Here is a 17,967-nt window from a genome sequence, read left to right as displayed (position 1 = left end):
GATTCAACAGTAGAATAGAGGATGCTGAGGATAAAATCAACGAGTTAGAATATAAGGAAGCAAAAAACACCCAATCAGCAGAGTAAAAAGAAAGAAGAATTCAAAAATATGAAGATAATGCAAGGAGCCTCTGGGACAACTTCAAGCATACCAACATTTGCATTGTGGGGGTGCCAGAAGGAGAAGAGAGAAAGCAAGATATTGAAGATCTATTTGAAGAATTAATGACAGAAAACTTCTCCTACCTGGTGAAAGAAATCTATACTAATAAAAGGGTAATATGCTAATTAGGGCAGACATCTTCTGGACGCCCATCCAGACAAAGCCACAGTGGCTGCAAGGACCCAGGGCTCAGGCAGTCTTGGCCTTAGGCAGCCATGAGCCCTGGCAGCTGTGAGGCCTGGGGCTCATGGTAGCCATGGGCTCACAGCAGCCATGGGCTCACAGCAGCCATGAGCCACCCGGTGGCTGTGAGGCTTGGGGCTCAGGCCTCACTGCCACCATGGCCAGCAGTGGCAGCAGCAATGAGGTGATGGGGGGAGTGCCTTCCCCTGATCAGCCTGGTCACCTGCCACAGAGGGAGGCTAGACTGCGGCTTAGGCCCGCTCCTCATGGAGAGCAGGCCTAAGCAGTCAGTAGGATATCACCCGAGGGCTCCTGGACTGTGAGAGGGGGCAGGCTGGGCTGAGGCCCCCCTACCTCCGTGCACAAATTTTCGTGCACCGGACCTCTAGCAGACTTATAAGTCCAGGAAGCCCAGAGAGTCCCAAACAAGAGGAACCCAAAGAGGCCCATACCAAGACACATCAGAATTAAAATGTCAATTGTTAAAGACAAAGAGAGAATCTTAAAAGCAGCAAGAGAAAAGCATTTAGTTACCTGCAAGAGAGCACCCATACAACTGTCAATTGATTTCTCAACAGAAACTTTGCAGGCCATAAGGGAGTGGCAAGAAATAGTCAAAGTGATGAAGAGCAAGGACCTACAAATAAGATTACTCTACCCAGCAAAGCTATCATTTAGAATTGAAGGTCAGATAAAGAGCTTCACACACAAGAAAAAGCTAAAGGAGTTCATCACCACCAAACCAGTATTACATGAAATGTTGAAGGGTATTCTTTAAGAAGAGGAAGAACAAAAAAAAGATAAAAAATATGAACAATAAAATGGCAATAAATATATATCTATCAACAATTGAATCTAAAAATCAAAATAAATGAACAAGGAATTTAAATAACAAAATAAACTGATGAGTAAAATAGAACCAGAGGCATGGAAACATATAACAGAATGATGAATCTAGGGGGAATAGGGGTGGAGGGGAAGAGATTAACCAAAGATTTTATGTGCATAACATATGGACACAGACAACATGGTGGTGAAGGCCTGAGGTGGGATTGGGAACCGGGTGGAGGGGGGCAATGTGGGGGAAAATGGGGGACATCTGTAATACTCTCAACAATAAAGATTTTAAAAATAAATAAATACAAAAAGGCCCTTCTTGGCATCATTTCTTTTCTTTTTTAAAAAATATATTTTATTGGTTTTTTACAGAGAGGAAGGGAGAGGGATAGAGAGTTAGAAACATCAATGAGAGAGAAGCATCGATCAGCTGCCTCCTGCACACTCCCCACTAGGGATGTGCCCACAACCAAGGTACACGCCCTTGACCGGAATCGAACCTGGGACCCTTCAGTCCACAGGCCGATGCTCTATCCACTGAGCCAAACCAGTTAGGGCTTGGCATCATTTCTTGACATTTCTCTACTAGGTCCTTGCCCTAATATATATATATATTTTTTATCATTTTTTGTTTTCTTCTTCCTCTTCTTAAAGAATACCTTTCAACTTGCTGTTCCCAAACTATGTACTTCTTCACATTTGGTTCTCTCTGCCGAGGTGAATTTATTCCTCCACTTTCATGTGGAGAAATCCCACTTCTTCTCCAGGGCAAGAAGCAGTCAGTAGGATATCACCCGAGGGCTCCTGGACTGTGAGAGGGGGCAGGCTGGGCTGCAAGTCAGTATGATGGCCACAAGGTATGTCATGATGCATAGCCTGCAGTTTACTTTTTTCACAAGATATTGATAAATGAAGCTCTTTTTAAATTTATTTTAACTGCTATATAATATTTCATTGTATGGCTTTGTTTATGTATTTTTCTGTTTCCAACCAAGAGAAAAAAACAGATATTAAATTTTTGCTTCCATAAACAATGCTTTAACTAAGAAAAAAAATGGTGTTCCATTCCACATGTTCTTTTTTACAAAGTGACACTGACACTCTTCCCATCAACGTTTGTTCTATGTCCCCTCCCCTTAAAACCAGTTGCAGCTGACAACCATAATCAACCTTTAATTTTTTTTTTAAAATCCTGATTTATGGGCCTCATCCTCCAGAAATTCTTTTTAAAAAAATATATATTTTATTGATTTTTTACAGAGAGGAAGGGAGAGGGATAGAGAGTTAGAAACATCGATGAGAGAGAAACATTGATCAGCTGCCTCCTGTACACCCCCTACTGGGGATATGCCCGCAACCAAGGTACATACCCTTGACTGGAATCGAACCTGGGACCCTTCAGTCCGCAGGCTGACGCTCTATCCACTGAGCCAAACCAGTCAGGGCCATAATCAACCTTTAAGATGATCCCCATCCCAGCCATCATACGACCGAAACTGCACAACCCCAAGTGAGAACCGCCTGGCTGAGCCCAGTTAAATATCAGAATCCTAAGAGATAATAAAATAAAATGACATGACCATGTTTTAAGCTACTAAGTTTTGGGGTGATTTGTGACATACCAATAGCAAATGGAACATCCCTTCTCAGATGGAGCTTTTCTTCTTGAAACCTCATCCTAGGAAGAATGAGTAATCCTTTGGGACACAAGCTACCTTGTTTTTACTACTAGTTCAGCAATGCACTTCTCATAATTGTTATGGACAGCATTGTCACGCCTCCACGCCCCCACCCCCTCCCCAGCCCCCAATTCATATGTTGAAGCCCTAATCACAAATGTGACTGTATTTGCAGGCAGATACTATTTAAAGAAGCAATTAAGGTTAAATGAGGCCACAATCCAATAGGCCTAGTGTCCACATAAGAGGAGGAGACATCAGGAAAGCCCATGCACAGAGGGAAAGGCCATGCCAGCACACAGCAGAAAGGTGGCCATCTGCACAACAGGTAGAGCAACCGTGCAAGCATCCTGACCTTGGCCCATCAGCCTCTAGACCTGTGAGAAAATACGTTTCTGTTTTTAAAGCACCCGTTTGTGGTATTCTGTTACAGTAGCCCAAGTTAATAGAATAATGAATATGTATTTCCAACAAATGAGATAAGGACCTTGCTTCATCCATCTCTGTATCCTCAGAACCTAGTGTAGACCTGATACACATGTAGTTGATGAATTAATGTGCATAAAGCCAGAGAGGCCAATGAAGCTGATAAGGAAGTGGGTAAAGGGGCCCAACTTTGAAGAGATAAAAGTTGATACATCTAAATAAACAATGGATGTGTGATATAAGAAATACTAGCTAACGTTTGAATGTTCTTTAAAGTAGGCACCATGCTAGGTTACATAGATTATTTGTCAGGATAACTTTGCTCTCTACCTTAGCCTTCCTGGCCCCAACAGTCACAGAAACTAATAGTATAAGGCTGTTTTTCTATGGTGCTTTTGAGGTGCTATCAAGATAACTGAAGGTGAACTGAGACAGGAACTTAAATTTATGTAAAGGAAATAATTACATTCCCGGGGAGGAATACAAAGAAAGGAGGCACTGTGCTTTGGGAGAATCCTAAATATGCATATCACTAGGTTGGTAAGAAATGAGATTCAGAGAAGGGCATGGGAGGCTGCGGAGAGAGTCCATAGTGGAGGCTGAAAAATGGCAGCTGAATGTGAACATCAACAAGTCACCAGCGAGCTTTCAGAGGAGTTTCTGTGGAGTGCTGGTCTCCACACTGCAGCGTGAAGGAAGGGGAAGCAAGGGATGAAGAAATAAAGTCGGTAGTTACAAGTATGACTGCACTCCTTCCTTCAAGAAGTTCAGAAGCAAGAGGAAGAAGAGTGCTGTCACAGTGCGCAGGACGAGCGTGTGGACTGCGAAAGAGCAGTCGCTAGAGGAGCAGGAAGAGCTGAAAGGGGAACGAAGGAGGCTCGGGCAGAAAGGGGTCCGGCCGAGCGGGATTTCCAAGAGGCTATGAAGAGGAACTAGGCACACACGGGAGAGGCGCAGGTCAGCCACGAGAAAAAGGCAGGGTGGCGATTCCCTGCAGCAATGGCCGAGGGGCTGGCTGGACACGTCCGACGCTTCTCGCCCAGAAGGCAGCGAGGACCAGCCCGGGGGCCTCCCGCGGGCCTCCGGGAACCCCTGTTTCGCGCGGGCTCCAACTTCCCAGCTCCCGAGCCGCCCGACCTCCGCCCAGGTGGCCCTCGGAGGCGAACGCCCGCACCTCCCGGAGAGGCCGCGATGCACGCCCCGCAGGCACTCACCCCACGGCCACGCGGCGCCAGCGCCGGGCCGGCCGCACGATGAGCGCGTCCCAGGCAGCCGCCAACCGGCCCTCCGGGGAGCCGGGCCCGGGGGACGTGGGCACAGGCTGCAGCGAGCTCCACAGGGAGCGCAGCGCCGAGTGGGGCAGCTGCGGCTCCAACAGGAAGACGCAGCCCACTGCCAACGCCAGGAACCCCGCGTACGCAGAGCCGCGCCACAGCGCCATGGGGACCGGCCGTCCCCGCGTAGCCGCCTGTGCCTTCCCCGGCCGCGCCTCTTCCGGGCTCGGCGCGCCCAGGTCCACGCGAGCGACACGTCACGCCGCGCGCCGCTGGCCCCTGAGGGGGCGCAGTACGGGGGCCGCAGGGGCGAGGAGCCCTTCTCCTGCGATCAGATCCCGGCCCCTGCCGGCCCTGAAGGACATTGGACAAAGGCGGCGTGCTGGTCAGGGCGCTGCACGCCTTCCCGGAACTCCAACCATTTCCGAAAGCAGAGGGGTGAGGATACCTTTGTTTTCCCAGTAAAACGAGAAGGAGGGATTATAAAAAGTGAGCAAACTTCCATCTGAGCCAGTCAGTGTCCCCATTTGAACTGTGCCTGTATTTCCGAGGGGCACAAATCACACCCCGCTTTTAGTCCGTCCCTCTGCGCTTGTGTGCATATGTGATAGGCGGTTAGACATGAACAGAGCCAGGAGGGTGGGCCGGGCACAGAAGGTCACAGGGTGGAAAGCCCCAGGTGCCTAGCAAAGGACAACTGTAGGGTGGGACCTCACCCCCAGGGTGACCTTTCCTCCCCTAGCAGATCACTGGTCATGGGGTTTGGACCCCTGAGTCTTTCCTCCCTAGAGATAACATCTAGGCCCCAGTTGTACCCAGATAAGCAACAAAACCAGCCAGTCTGAACCAGCTGCATAGAGTAATGATCCCCTACACTAGTGTCAGCCAATGAATCAGAGGAGACCACAACCCTGAAATGACTCACCTGGAAGGTTGCTGAATATTCCATTGAGATCTTCCCCTGGACCTCCCCTAAAATCTCCACCCTTAAAACCCTTAGGATGGAAGACCCAGTGTGCTCTTCCTCCTGGGAGCACGCCTGGTGCCTTTCCCTTTCCCTTTTCCCTCCTCTCCCTACCTCCCCCTGCCCCAGGCTGTTACCCTTCACTTCCAAAGCTCCAAGGGCCCTTCCTTTGCCTCTATAACTTGTTCCATTTCTTCTAGAAATTAATTCTACCACTGTGATTTACCAAATGTTCTCTTACAGTTTGGGTCTTGGCTCTGAATTCTCTCCCAGCCAGAACCCAAGTACAGAGGTTGCTGAACCCAGGTTTTGTCTGACCCCAACGGTCCCACACCTGATGTGGTTGTTCCTGCCACCTACAACACATCCTCCATAGTTTACTAAGCTCCTCGTCTTGTCTTTCACACCCTGGGCTCAGGGCTCCCTGAGGACTCTGCTCCGATGGCAGCAGCTGACAGCAGCGCTGCAGGGAGCTCCTGGGGCCCATGTGGCAGGGGCATTCTGCCCCTTTGGAAGGTGGCTGAGACCTTCAGCCACTAGGGGCCTATGCCAACACTGAGGAGAGCTTGCAGCAATCATCCTGGCTGAATGACCAGGTTAAAACCGAAAATAATCCTTTTGGGGGTGCTGTTCCCTTGAACAATCTCAGAAAAATGGACAAAGCCACACATCTTGTGTACAACACAGGGAGGTTATGAACCTCAGTTAAGAAACCCTGGTTTCTCCTCTTCTCCCTTGTGATATGGCTTAACCCCTGCAGACCCTGTTGTCTTTGTTGTAATCCTTGTGTGTGAGCCTAGGTTGGGGCACAGTGAAGCTTGGCTAAGTGTCAGCTCAGTTACAGCAGCCACCATGCCAGGCCTCTTCTTGTTCCCTGGCCTGTTTCCATTTTTCCAGTCCTGCTGGCTCATGACTTGGCTCTGTGTTGGATTTTCCACACTGTGTCTGACCTTTGGGCTTGGCAGTGAAATTTTATTTCCCTAACTTTGATCTTGAGCATTAGGCTTCATCCCCTTCCCACCCCCCAGCACCACTGTATCAGCATTTACCCATCCCACCCTATCATCCACCCTCTCCTGTCTCACCAACCTGACCACAGCCCACCTGACCTTAACATTCTTTTTAAAGGAGATGTTCACACAGGAAGAGATTTGGGCTATCGTGGAGAAAAAAGAAGCCAAGGAGCCAATGAGATCTCTGTGGTGCCATGAAGCTGTCTTCCCTAGAATCGCCTGTTCCTTCTCTCTCCTTAGAGAAATGTCAATCAATTCCCAGAGAAACTGCTTCCTCTCTTGGCCCAAACTAGGCAGGTTTCCCTACCACCCCAGAAGTGACTGAACTAGAACCTGACTCAAAAGCAGTGAATACACTGACTGGCCAGAAACCATTTCTTTCTACTGAGAATATAAACCAAGAGTGAAGAGTCTGTAATGTAAACCAAAATTAATTTGTAATTTTGTAACAAAGAATAAAAAACATTTTATTTGAGCCCACCTGGTGTGGCTCAGTGGTTGAGCGTCGACCCATGCACCAGGAGGTGGCCAGTTCAATGGTTCAATTCCCAGTCAGAGCACATGCCCAGGTTGGGGGCTTGAAACCCAGTGGGGGCCATGCAGAAGGCAGCAGATCAATGTTTCTCTCTCCCTATCTCTCTAAAAATCAATAAAAACATTTTTTAAAAAAGGATTTATTTGAGCTAAAGTAACTGCATCCCAGGAGATACAGATTCAGGTTGCAACCTAAACTGTGTCCCACCAGGCAAAGGGGAAGTTGCCTTTTACAGCAAAAGTTTCTATCATGTTCCCAATTAGGTTCATTTCATGTAAATGAGGTATCCAAATTTGTATACTTTTATTGGTCTAAAACTCATAGTCCTGATTGGTTGGCATCACACATCCTGATTGGTTGTTATGGAGCAGTTCTAATTGGATGGGGTAGATCTTTGTCCATTGGTGGAAAAACCAAACTAGGAACTGACTCCCTTGTAATAGTTGACTCAGATAGCTAAATGAGCAGGGTACAATAAAGGAAGCCACGAGTTCAGTCTGAGGTCCTGGCCAGTTGCTTAGAGCCTCCTCCAGATATACCAAGGTTGTGGGTTCCATCTCTGGTCAGGGCACATAAAAGATTCAACCAATGAATGCATAAATAAATAAAACAAATTTATCTTTCTCAAAATCAATCAATTAATCAACCAATCAATCTATTTTTAAAAAGAGTTCAGTCTGAGTTCTTCTATATGGAGTACCTGAGAAGCCCCTGTCAGTAAATGGCTGCTGGGCTTTTATTATTTATAAAATTTAGGTTCTCGGTTGAGCATAGTGAGTCCATCTCAGCAGATGAATTTCTTTTCAAGGTTCACATTAAATCAGTGGTTCTCAACCTTCCTAAAGCCTCAACCCTTTAATACAGTTCCTCATGTGGTGACCCCAACCATAAAATTATTTTCGTTGCTACTTCATAACTGTATTTTTGCTACTGTTATGAATCGTAATGTAATATCTGATGTGCAGGATGTATTTTCATTGTTCACGACCCACAGGTTGAGAACTGCTGCATGAAATGAATCTATCTTGTCAGGGTCCACAGCAACTAGTTGTTTTTGTTTTTTTAAAAAATATTTTCATTGATTTCAGAGAGGAAGGGAGAGGGAGAGAGAGATAGAAACATCAATGATGAGAGAGAAACATTGATTGGCTGCCTCCTGCATGCCCCCTACTGGAGATTGAGCCTGCAACCCCAACACATGCCCTTGACTGCAATCGAACCTGGGACCCTTCAGTCCTCATGCCAAGGCTGTATCCACTGAGCCAAACCAGCTAGGGTGCAACTAGTTGGTTTGAATTGTGGACCTGCAATTTCACATAGGGTTGAAGGGCAGGTAGAACCAGTTAAATATATTTTCAAGGTGAAGCTTTGGAGAGAGCAGAGGAAGTTGAACTGTGGGAAGGCCATGTAGTGGACAGGCCTAAAGGAGCAGGGAAGTGCTCAACACCAAACTGATATGGAGAAAAAGCACCTGGGGCCTACCCTTCTGGCTCCCAGGAGAGCTGCTGAGCTGACAGTGTTTTGCATCTATTTCTTCTGCTTCTTTCTAGGCTTGCATGACCCCCACTCCACCCCTCGGTTTTATTGAGTTATAATTGGCATAGAACACTGTATAAGTTTGAGGTGGCTTGATATACATATATGTTGCACAGTGATCACCACAATAAGTTTAGTTAATATCCATCACCTCACATAATTACAATTTTTTCTTTTTTTTTTTAATATATATTTTATTGATTTTTACAGAGAGGAAAGGAGAGAGATAGTCAGAAACATCGATGAGAGAGAAACATCGATCAGCTGCCTCCTGCACACCTCCCACTGGGGATGTGCCCGCAACCCAGGCACATGCCCTTGACCGGAATCGAACCTGGGACCCCTCAGTCCGCAGGCCAACGCTCTATCCACTGAGCCAAACCGGTTTCGGCACAATTTTTTCTTTTGTTAAAAAAATCTTTATTATTGAGAGTATTACAGGTGTCTCTCTTTTTCCCCCTCATTGTTCCCCTCCACCCAGTTCCCATCCACTCCAGGCCTTCACCACCCTATTGTTTGTGTCCACAGGTAATGTTAGGGGCAGAAATAGAATATTGGAGAGTAGCTATGGTTATGAGAAATATTAATCATGCTCAGTTAACCATGATTGACTTGTGTTGGTTAAAGAAAGGACAACCTTGGAATGTGGTCCATTCTCATTCAATAACTGCCTATTATCATGGAAAGAGTAACAACCTTGTTGCCCAAACAATGGAGTCCCATCCCACCCCAGCCCAAATTGCCTACTTCCCCATTCCTGTACTCCCTACTTCCCCATGTAATCTTTGTCCTACCCTATATAAACAGCTGGCTTATGGGGGGCTGCAGAGCAGATTTTAGTGGATGACCTGCTGCTCTCCCATATTGCTGGCAGTATTGGAATAAACACTCATATATGATTCAACCCTATCTCTGCTTAATTGGCTCAAGTAGTGACAGCAACACAGACCCATTGATTGTCCAGTTACAGTAATGCATATACGCATTTAAGATCTTTGGTTTATCTCTTTCCACTCCCCCTTCCCTTTGAGATTCATTAGTCTGTTCCATGTTTCAATGCCTCTGATTCTATTTTATTCACCAATTTATTTTATTAGATTTCTAGTTCATTTAATTTGATTTTGATTTAATTGTTGATAGATATGTATTTATTGCCATTTTATTGTTCATATTTTTAATCTTTTTTCTTCTTCCTCTTGTTAAAGAATACCCTTCAATATCCCATGTAATACAGGTGTGGTGGTGATGAACTTCTTTAGCTTTTTCTTGTCTGTGAAGCTCTTTATTTGACCTTTAATTCTAAATGATAGCTTTGGTGGGTAGAGTAATCTTGGTTGTAGGTTCTTGCTATTCACCACTTTGAATATTTTTTGCCACTCCCTTCTGGCCTGCAAAGAGAAATCAGCTGACAATCCAATGGGCGCTCCCTTTTAGGTAACTAACTGCTTTTCTCTTGCTGCTTTTAAAATTCTCTTTTAATCTTTAATCCTCAGCATTTTAATTATGATGTGTTTTGTGTGGGCTTCTTTGGCTTCCTCTTATTTGGGACTCTCTGGGCTTCCTGGACTTGTCAGTCTGTATTTCTTTCACCAGGTAGGAGAAGTTTTCTGTCATTATTTCTTCAAATAGGTTTTCAATATCTTGCTGTCTCTCTTCTTCTGGCACCCCCACAATACAAATGTTGGTACGCTTGAAGTTGTCCCAGAGGCTCCTTACACTATCTTCATATACTAGTATTTGAATTCTTTTTTCCTTTTGCTCTTCTGATTGGGTGTTTTTTACTTCCTCATATTCCAAATAGCTGATTTAATTCTAGCCGGCCAACCGCCTTGGCTGGCAGAAATTTGGGGTCTGGGGACCTTGGAGTTCCTCGGTCTCAGTCTCGGGCAGCTGTGCGGGCAAAGCTCTCCTTTGGCGGAAGTGGACCTGAGATGAGGGCGCGGGAGTCGGGGATGGGGTGGGGAGGCTTTCCTGGTGGCCACAGCAGTCCCCGTCGGCCACGCACAGCACCTGAGCATCTGGCCCCGGTCGAAACAGCGGCAGGAATAGGGGCCACAGGACACAGGGGGCAGTGGCTCACAGAAGCCAGGAGGTGTGAGGCCCAATGTGGGCTCTTACCCCACCCACTGGGCCCAGCAGCACCAGCAGGTGGGCAATGATGTGCAACTGAGGTGCTGGGCTGCAGACAGGAGGGGAAGCGAGCCAGGAGGGCAAGGCCCCATGCCAGATAGAGCCCCGAGTGGCGTGGGCGGGGCCAGAGCTGGAAACCCTGGTAGGGTGGGCAGGGCTACACCTTTTCAGCCTTGGCCTTGGAATTCAGAGGTCAGCCCCACTTCAAGAGAGAGGATGTGGCAGAAAGTGGCAAGGCCACAGGAGGGATAGGAAATGTTGTGGCCATCTTCAGGAAACACAGCTGCCACAGTCTTCAGTAACTATGAACAGATAATCTTTGGTCTTCCTTCTACAGAAGAGGAAGCTGAGACTCAAAGAAGAGAGCCTTCCACAACACCTCACTCGCTTCTCAGACCTGAGTCTGTGCAGCATTGTTTTCATTGAAAGTAGAGGATCCAAAATGTTTTTAGATCGTTGCTATTTTAGGCAGGAAAGAATTTAGCACAGGGAATTGGTGCTTGGGAAATCATCGGAAAGCTGGAGGAGTGGGTCTTAGGCTGGGCCCCCAGGAAAGACTCCCTGGCCAGCGGGAGGGGCTGTCCCCTCAGCCACAACTGAATTCTAGGGCACTATGGCACAGCTGTGACCCGGGGATCAGGAAACTGCTGCCCCTGCGAGTGTCCTCCAGCTCCCACAAAACAGGTCACTGGGCACTGCCTCTGCCACAACTGCCTGTGCACAGCCTGGATTCCACTGCAGAAAACCTCCACATCTCTGCAAACATGGTCACCAGCAACAAACAGCCCAAATGGCGGGAAGATGCCTCTGCTCCACTTCTGCCTTCAAAATATTGTGCAAGCCCCCTAAAAAAAATATATTGTGCAAGTACATCCAATCAGCAGAAATAAATTCATATCCAGAAACCTAGCTGCGAAGGAGTTTGGGCAATTTCAGCCTTTTGTCTAGGAGGGAGATCTTGCCAATGTACCTCATGTGCCTGGTATTGATAAAAATGGGGCCCAGCTGGTGGGGCTCAGTGGTTGAGCATCTATCTATGAACCAGGAGGTCACGATATGATTCCTGATCAAATTTCGGGCTTGATCCTCAGTAGGGGCATGCAGGAGACAGCTGATCAATGATTCTCATCATTGATGTTTCTATCTATCCTCCCTTCCTCTGAAATCAATAAATAATTTTTTAAATGGGGTCATGCTGTATATATGTGTTATAACGAGTTTTTCACTTCATAGATCACTGATGTCTTTCCTGTTAAAACCATACTTAGAGAACATTATTTATTTATCATTCATTTTAATTTATCTCAGAGAGAAGAAGGGAGAGAGAGAGAGAAACATTGTTCCGTTGTTTCCTGCACTCATTGGACTGGGTATTGAGTCTGCAACCTGGGCATGTGCCCTGACTGGCAATCGATCAACCACTTTCTGGTGTATGGGATGATGCTATGCTGGTACCCTGACCCAAATTCCAGCCTCCAGAACTGTGAGAAAAATACATTTCTGTTGTTTAAGCCACACAAATTTATGATATTTTGTTATGGCTGTCTGAGCTGACTAATCTATACTAATAAAAGGGTAATATGCTAATTAAACTGGGTCTACCGGATATCTTCTGGTCATCCTTCTGGACAAAGCCAGGGTGGCAGGGTCAGAGGCAGAGGCAGTTAGGGGTGATCAGGCCAGCAGGGGAGAGCAGTTAGGGGCAATCAGGCTGGCAGGTAGAGTGGTTAGGGGCGATCAGGCAGGCAGGCAGGGAGTGGTTAGGAGCCAATGGTCTCGGATTGCGAGAGGGATGTCCGACTGCCGGTTTAGGCCTGATCTCAGGATCAGGCCTAAACCGGCAGTCGGACATCCCCCAAGGGGTCCTGGATTGGAGAGGGTGCAGGCCGATTTTCGTGCACTGGGCCTCTAGTATGATATAACTGTCATCAACTTTATTAGATAATATCAGACATCTTTCAAAAGTGGTATTCCAGTTTACCCTCCCACTGGCAGCATATGAATGTTCTTGTTGCTCCACACACCCCAACAGATTCTTAAAATTTAGTAGGATGTGTAGTGGTGTCTCATTTTGGTTTTAATAAGGTTTTTATTTATTAGTTGCAAATATCTAGTCTGCAACACCTGTCACTTGTCTTTTCATTCTCTTTATATATCTTTAGTGAATAAAGTTCTTAATTTTAATGTTATTTCTTCCTTTTTATTGTTGCCTTTTCCTTTATCATTAGTGCTGTTTGTTACTTTTTAAAAAAATATTTCCCTACTCAGGGTCATGAATATATTATCCTGTACTATCTTCTGAGAGCTGTATGGTTTTGCACTTCATATTTAGGTGTCTGATCTACCTTAGCAATGGTTTTTGTGTATTGTGGGAAGAATCTTTATAGACACTCAAATGACCCAGTGCCTTTTATTGGTCATTTTTCAATGGCTCTGCTTTCCCCACCTCTGTCCAACATCAAGTGTCTATATGTATAGATCTATTTGGGGATCTTTATTTTGTTCCATTGGTCTTTTTATTATTCCCATATCACCACCTCATATCTTGATATCTGACAATGTAAAATTTTTTACCTGATATTTCAAGAGCATCTTGGCTACTCTTGGCTGTTTTTTATTCCCATATACATTTTCAAATAAAAAACAAAACAAAAACAAGTTAGGATTTTGATCAATTTCAGTTTGGGAAGGACTGACATCTTTACAATATTGAGTTGTCCAATCTAAGATTATGGTAGACCCTTTCATTTATTTAGACCTACCTAAATGTCTCACAGTGACATATTAGATTTTTATGTGTAGAGGCTTGTGGAGAGTAGCCACAGTGTTTGGACAGGTTCAAGCCTCATACTAATGAGAGGGCATGGTCCTTTCATAGCAAAGCCACGTGCAAGTCCTAGCCTGGGGGGTGCAAATCCCTCCCAGCACAATTACAGCCAAAGGCTATAGTTGTAAGCTTGAACCAATGGTCTGAGCCTGTGGTCCACGTGGCTGAGTGACATAGGCTGCGAGAGGTGCAGCAAGTAAACAAAGCTTGATCAGGTGCATGTAATTGAATAGATTCAAAACTCATGAGAACATTGTAACCATGCCTTTACTTTGCCTCGTGGAATCTGGCTATAAAATAAAGACTTGACTTGCAGGCTGTGGTGCTGTCTCTAGCTCTCCATCAGAGAGGACAGTGTCCCACCCAGACCCAGCTTTTTTCTCTTGTCTGTCTTTTCTCAATACTTCACCACCCTCTCTCAGGTTCACTGAACCTGGCTGAGCTGACTCAGCACATATGGCACCCAATGTGGGGCTGAGTATGCCATGGCTGTGCTGGCTCGGCACAGAGGCTTTGAACATCTTTAGCATGATTTATTTCTAGGCACTTAATAATTTTTAACTGAGGTAAAATTAACATAAAATAAACTGCACAATAACTAGAGTTCACCATATATCCCAGCTGGTGTGGCTCAGTGGCTGAGTGTCAACCTATGAACCAGGAGGTCATGGTTTGATTCTCGGTTAAGGCCCAGGCCCAGGTTGTGGGCTAGATCCCTAGTGGGGTACATTCAGGAGGCAGCCGCCCAATGATTCTCTCTCATCATTGATGTTTCTAGTTCTTCCTCTCCTTTCCTCTTCCTAAAATCAATTTAAAAAATATTTTTTAAAAAAGATTGAAAACAAGATGGCAGCATAGGTAAACACCTGAAATTGCTGCCTCACACAACCACTTCAAAAATACAACTAAAAGATAAAACGGACATCATCCAGAACCACAGGAAGGCTGACTGAGTGGAAATTCTACAACTAGAAGGAAAGGGAAAAGCACACTGAGACTCAGAGGAGGTGCGGAAGTAAAGTGCAGAGGTACGGAGGCGCACGTGGAAAGGGCTGGCAACTGAGGATGCGGTTGTCTTTTTCAATCGGGAGGGAGTCTCAAGCTCCCAACTTCTCTGAACTCCAGTTCCGGGTGAGTCTCTGGGGATCCAGACTCATATGGGGAGAAACTGGACTGTCTGGCATCGGTCAGAACTCAAGAGTGGCTTTCTCTCAGAGGTGCTTACTGGGACACTGAGACACCACTGAGATGTGGGACCTCTTAGGGTAGGACTGAGGATCAGCCATAGCTGTTTGCTCCACCCTGTTGATTCCCTGAGACCCAGCCCCACCCAAGCTGTGCGCAGAGGCTTTTGCATATGAAAGGCCTGGCCCTTTGCAATCTAAAATTACCTAACAAACTGCAGCTGGGTCAGAGAGACACAGAACATCCAAAAGAAGGCCTAAGGTCCCACAGCAGCTTGCATTGCTTCACAGCTGGGCCTCATCTGGGCACCTCCAAACCCCAAACAAAGAAGAGGAATCTGCAGATCTCTCCATAGCTCCTGCTGGGTAGCCTCAGGCAGAGGCTAAATTAGCACCTCCTTAGCGATCCAAGAGCCAGTGTACCCAGTGGTCAGAGTGGGACCGTCCAGATTACAACTCCTCAGATCCATAAGGGACACATTCAGGGGGCAGACTCAGTGAACACCGAAGCCCCACTGAAGCAAGTCTTGCCCCAGAAGGGTGTCTCCAGCACAGAAGTTCTCCCACTGCAGACACAGCTGATTCTCACAGCCAATTGGCCTGGAGGTCAATTCCTCCCAGTGATACCTACAACAATCAAGACTTAACTACAACAAGACTGTGGACAAAGCCCACAAAGGGGTGCACCAAGAGTGTCCACCTCAGGTAATTGGGGAGGCTGAGCCACTGAACCCTATAGGACACTAGCACAGAAAGCCACTCTATCAACACAGGGAAGCATAAAAAATGCGGAGACAAAGAAACAGGTCACAAATTATAGAAATGGAGGAAAGCAAACTACTGGATATAGAGTTCAAAACCACACTTACAAGGTTTTTCAAGAATTTTCTAGAAACCGCTGATAAATTTAGTGTGACCCTCGATAAATCGAGTGAGACCCTCGAGGATATGAAAAAGGACCAACTAGAAATTAAGCATACACTGACTGAAATAAAGAATATTGTACAGACTCCCAACAGCAGACCAGAGGATCGCAAGAATCAAGTCAAAGATTTGAAATATGAAGAAGCAAAAAAAAACACCCAACCGGAAAAACAAACAAAAAAAAAGAATCCAAAAATATGAAGATAGTGTAAGGAGCCTCTGGGACAACTTCAAGTGTACCAACATCCGAATTATGGGGGTGCCAGAAGGAGAGAGAGAGCAAGATATTGAAAACCTATTTGAAGAAATAATGACAGAAAACTTCCCTTACCTGGTGAAAGAAATAGACTTACAAGTCCAGGAAGCGCAGAGAACCCCAAACAAAAGGAATCCAAAGAGGACCACACCAAGACACATCATAATTAAAATGCCAAGAGCAAAAGACAAAGAGAGAATCTTAAAAGCAGCAAGAGAAAGAAAGTCAGTTACCTACAAGGGAGTACCCATAGGAGTGTAAGCTGATTTCTCAACAGAAACTATGCAGGCCAGAAAGGGAGTGGCAAGAAATATTCAAAGTGATGAATAGCAAGAACCGACAACCAAGATTACTTTACTCAGCAAAGCTATCATTCAGAATTGAAGGTCAGATAAAGAGCTTCACAGATAAGAAAAAGCTAAAGGAGTTCATCACCACCAAACCAGTATTATATGAAATGCTGAAAGGTATCCCTTAAAAGAGGAAGAAGAAGAAAAAGGTAAAGATACAAATTATGAACAAATACACATCTATCTACAAATGATACTAAAAATCAAGTGAATAAATAATCTGATGAACAGAATAAACTGGTGAATATAATAGAATCAGGGGCATAGAAAGGAAGTGGACTGACTATTTTGGGGGGTGGGGGGGAAGGGGTGTGGGGTTGAGGGAAGAGACTGGACAAAAATCGTACACCTATGGATGAGGACGGGGGACGGGGGGCGTGGTAAGGGCAGAGGGTGGGGTGAGAACTGGGTGGAGGGGAGCTATGGGGGGAAAAAAGAGGAACAACTGTAATAATCTGAACAATAAAGCTTTAATTAAAAAATATTTTTAAAAAAGATAACAAACATCCATCACCCTTAAAGATTCCTTATGTCCCTTTGTACTCCTTCCCTCCCATCCCTTCCTGCCTGAACACCCCCCTCTCTACTCTGTATTCAGGCAATCAAAAACATGCTTCCTGTCACTGTAGATCAGCTTATACTTTCCAGAACTTTATATAAATAGAAGTCATACAGAATGTATTTCTTGGTATCTGGCTTCTTTCACTCAGCATAATTATTTTGAGATTTATCTAGGAGGTTATAGTGTGTATTGATATTAAAGAGACTTTTTATTTACAGATAGTTTTAGATTCAGAGGAAGCTGCAAATATAGTACAGAGAGGTTCCCTGTATCCTTTACGCAGTTTCTCCCCTTGATCTTTACATGCCTGGCTATTTTCTGCCATTCATATCTCTGCTCAAATGCAATCTGTCCGAGCTTCCTGATCAACCAGTAGAATATCATCAGCCTATAGGTCTCTATCACCTCTTCTTTTATTTTCTGTCCAAAACTATTGTCTGATTTTCTCATTTGCTTAATAATTTATATATTGTGATCTCATTCAATTAGAATTTGAATTCCATGAAAACATGGTGCAATATACAGATCTTATAACATAGAAACCCACACCTGAAACCTGTATGTTCATGTTGACCAATGTCACCCCAATCAATTTTAAAAAAAATGAAGGTTGCTCTAGCCCAGCCCGTGTAGTTCAGGAGTTGAGCATGGACCCAGGAAACAAGAGGTCACCAGAGATGTTTCTATCTCTCTATAAAGTCAATAAAAACATATTTTTAAAAGATTGCTCTATGTGCTCCAGTTAATTTGCATAGAGCTAGTACAGGAAAGGAACCACATTACTTACAGCATGTTTGTCAACTTTGTCAAAGTGGAACAAAAATCTGGCATATCAATTGGTTATTTTACAAACTGAGTAAGTAACACTAGCAATTTTTCTTGCAGAGTTCCTTATCTGTGGCCAAATGTATGATCCACCAGTTGGGGCATGTTGCAAACTGTGTTACAATGAACAATTTGGAAAATGTATCATCACTGTCATGTTCTTCAGGAGCAGCTCTTGGTGACCATGATTCCTGTGGTTGTCCCTTTCCTACTTTCTTGTTCCAACTCTTTAGGCTGCTCTGTTCTTCCTGTGTGGTAAGTGAACAATAGGTGTTTTTGCTTAAAAAAAAAAAAAAGAAA

At 45.2% G+C, this 17,967-nt stretch overlaps 1 protein-coding gene across 4 annotated transcripts in view; it reads right to left on the bottom strand.

Annotated features, from left to right (window-relative positions):
- Nucleotides 1–4,798, bottom strand: part of ADPGK (ADP dependent glucokinase) — a 39,527-nt gene extending 34,729 nt beyond the window's left edge. For 2 of the 4 annotated variants that reach the window (XM_059657907.1, XM_059657917.1), the window contains exon 1: nt 4,502–4,798. In XM_059657907.1, the coding sequence (XP_059513890.1) occupies nt 4,502–4,728 (227 nt within the window). In that variant the 5' untranslated portion in view covers nt 4,729–4,798. The remainder of the gene's footprint in view (nt 1–4,501) is intronic. The other 2 variants (XM_059657927.1, XM_059657938.1) reach the window with 2 other exon arrangements.
- Nucleotides 4,799–17,967: the final 13,169 nt, after the last annotated feature.

This window comes from Myotis daubentonii, chromosome 1 (genome assembly GCF_963259705.1).
Source record: "Myotis daubentonii chromosome 1, mMyoDau2.1, whole genome shotgun sequence".
Classification (NCBI taxonomy): Eukaryota; Metazoa; Chordata; class Mammalia; order Chiroptera; family Vespertilionidae; genus Myotis; species Myotis daubentonii.
The sequence above is the reverse complement of the archived record's forward strand: the minus strand, read 5'-3'. Positions and strand labels throughout refer to the sequence as shown.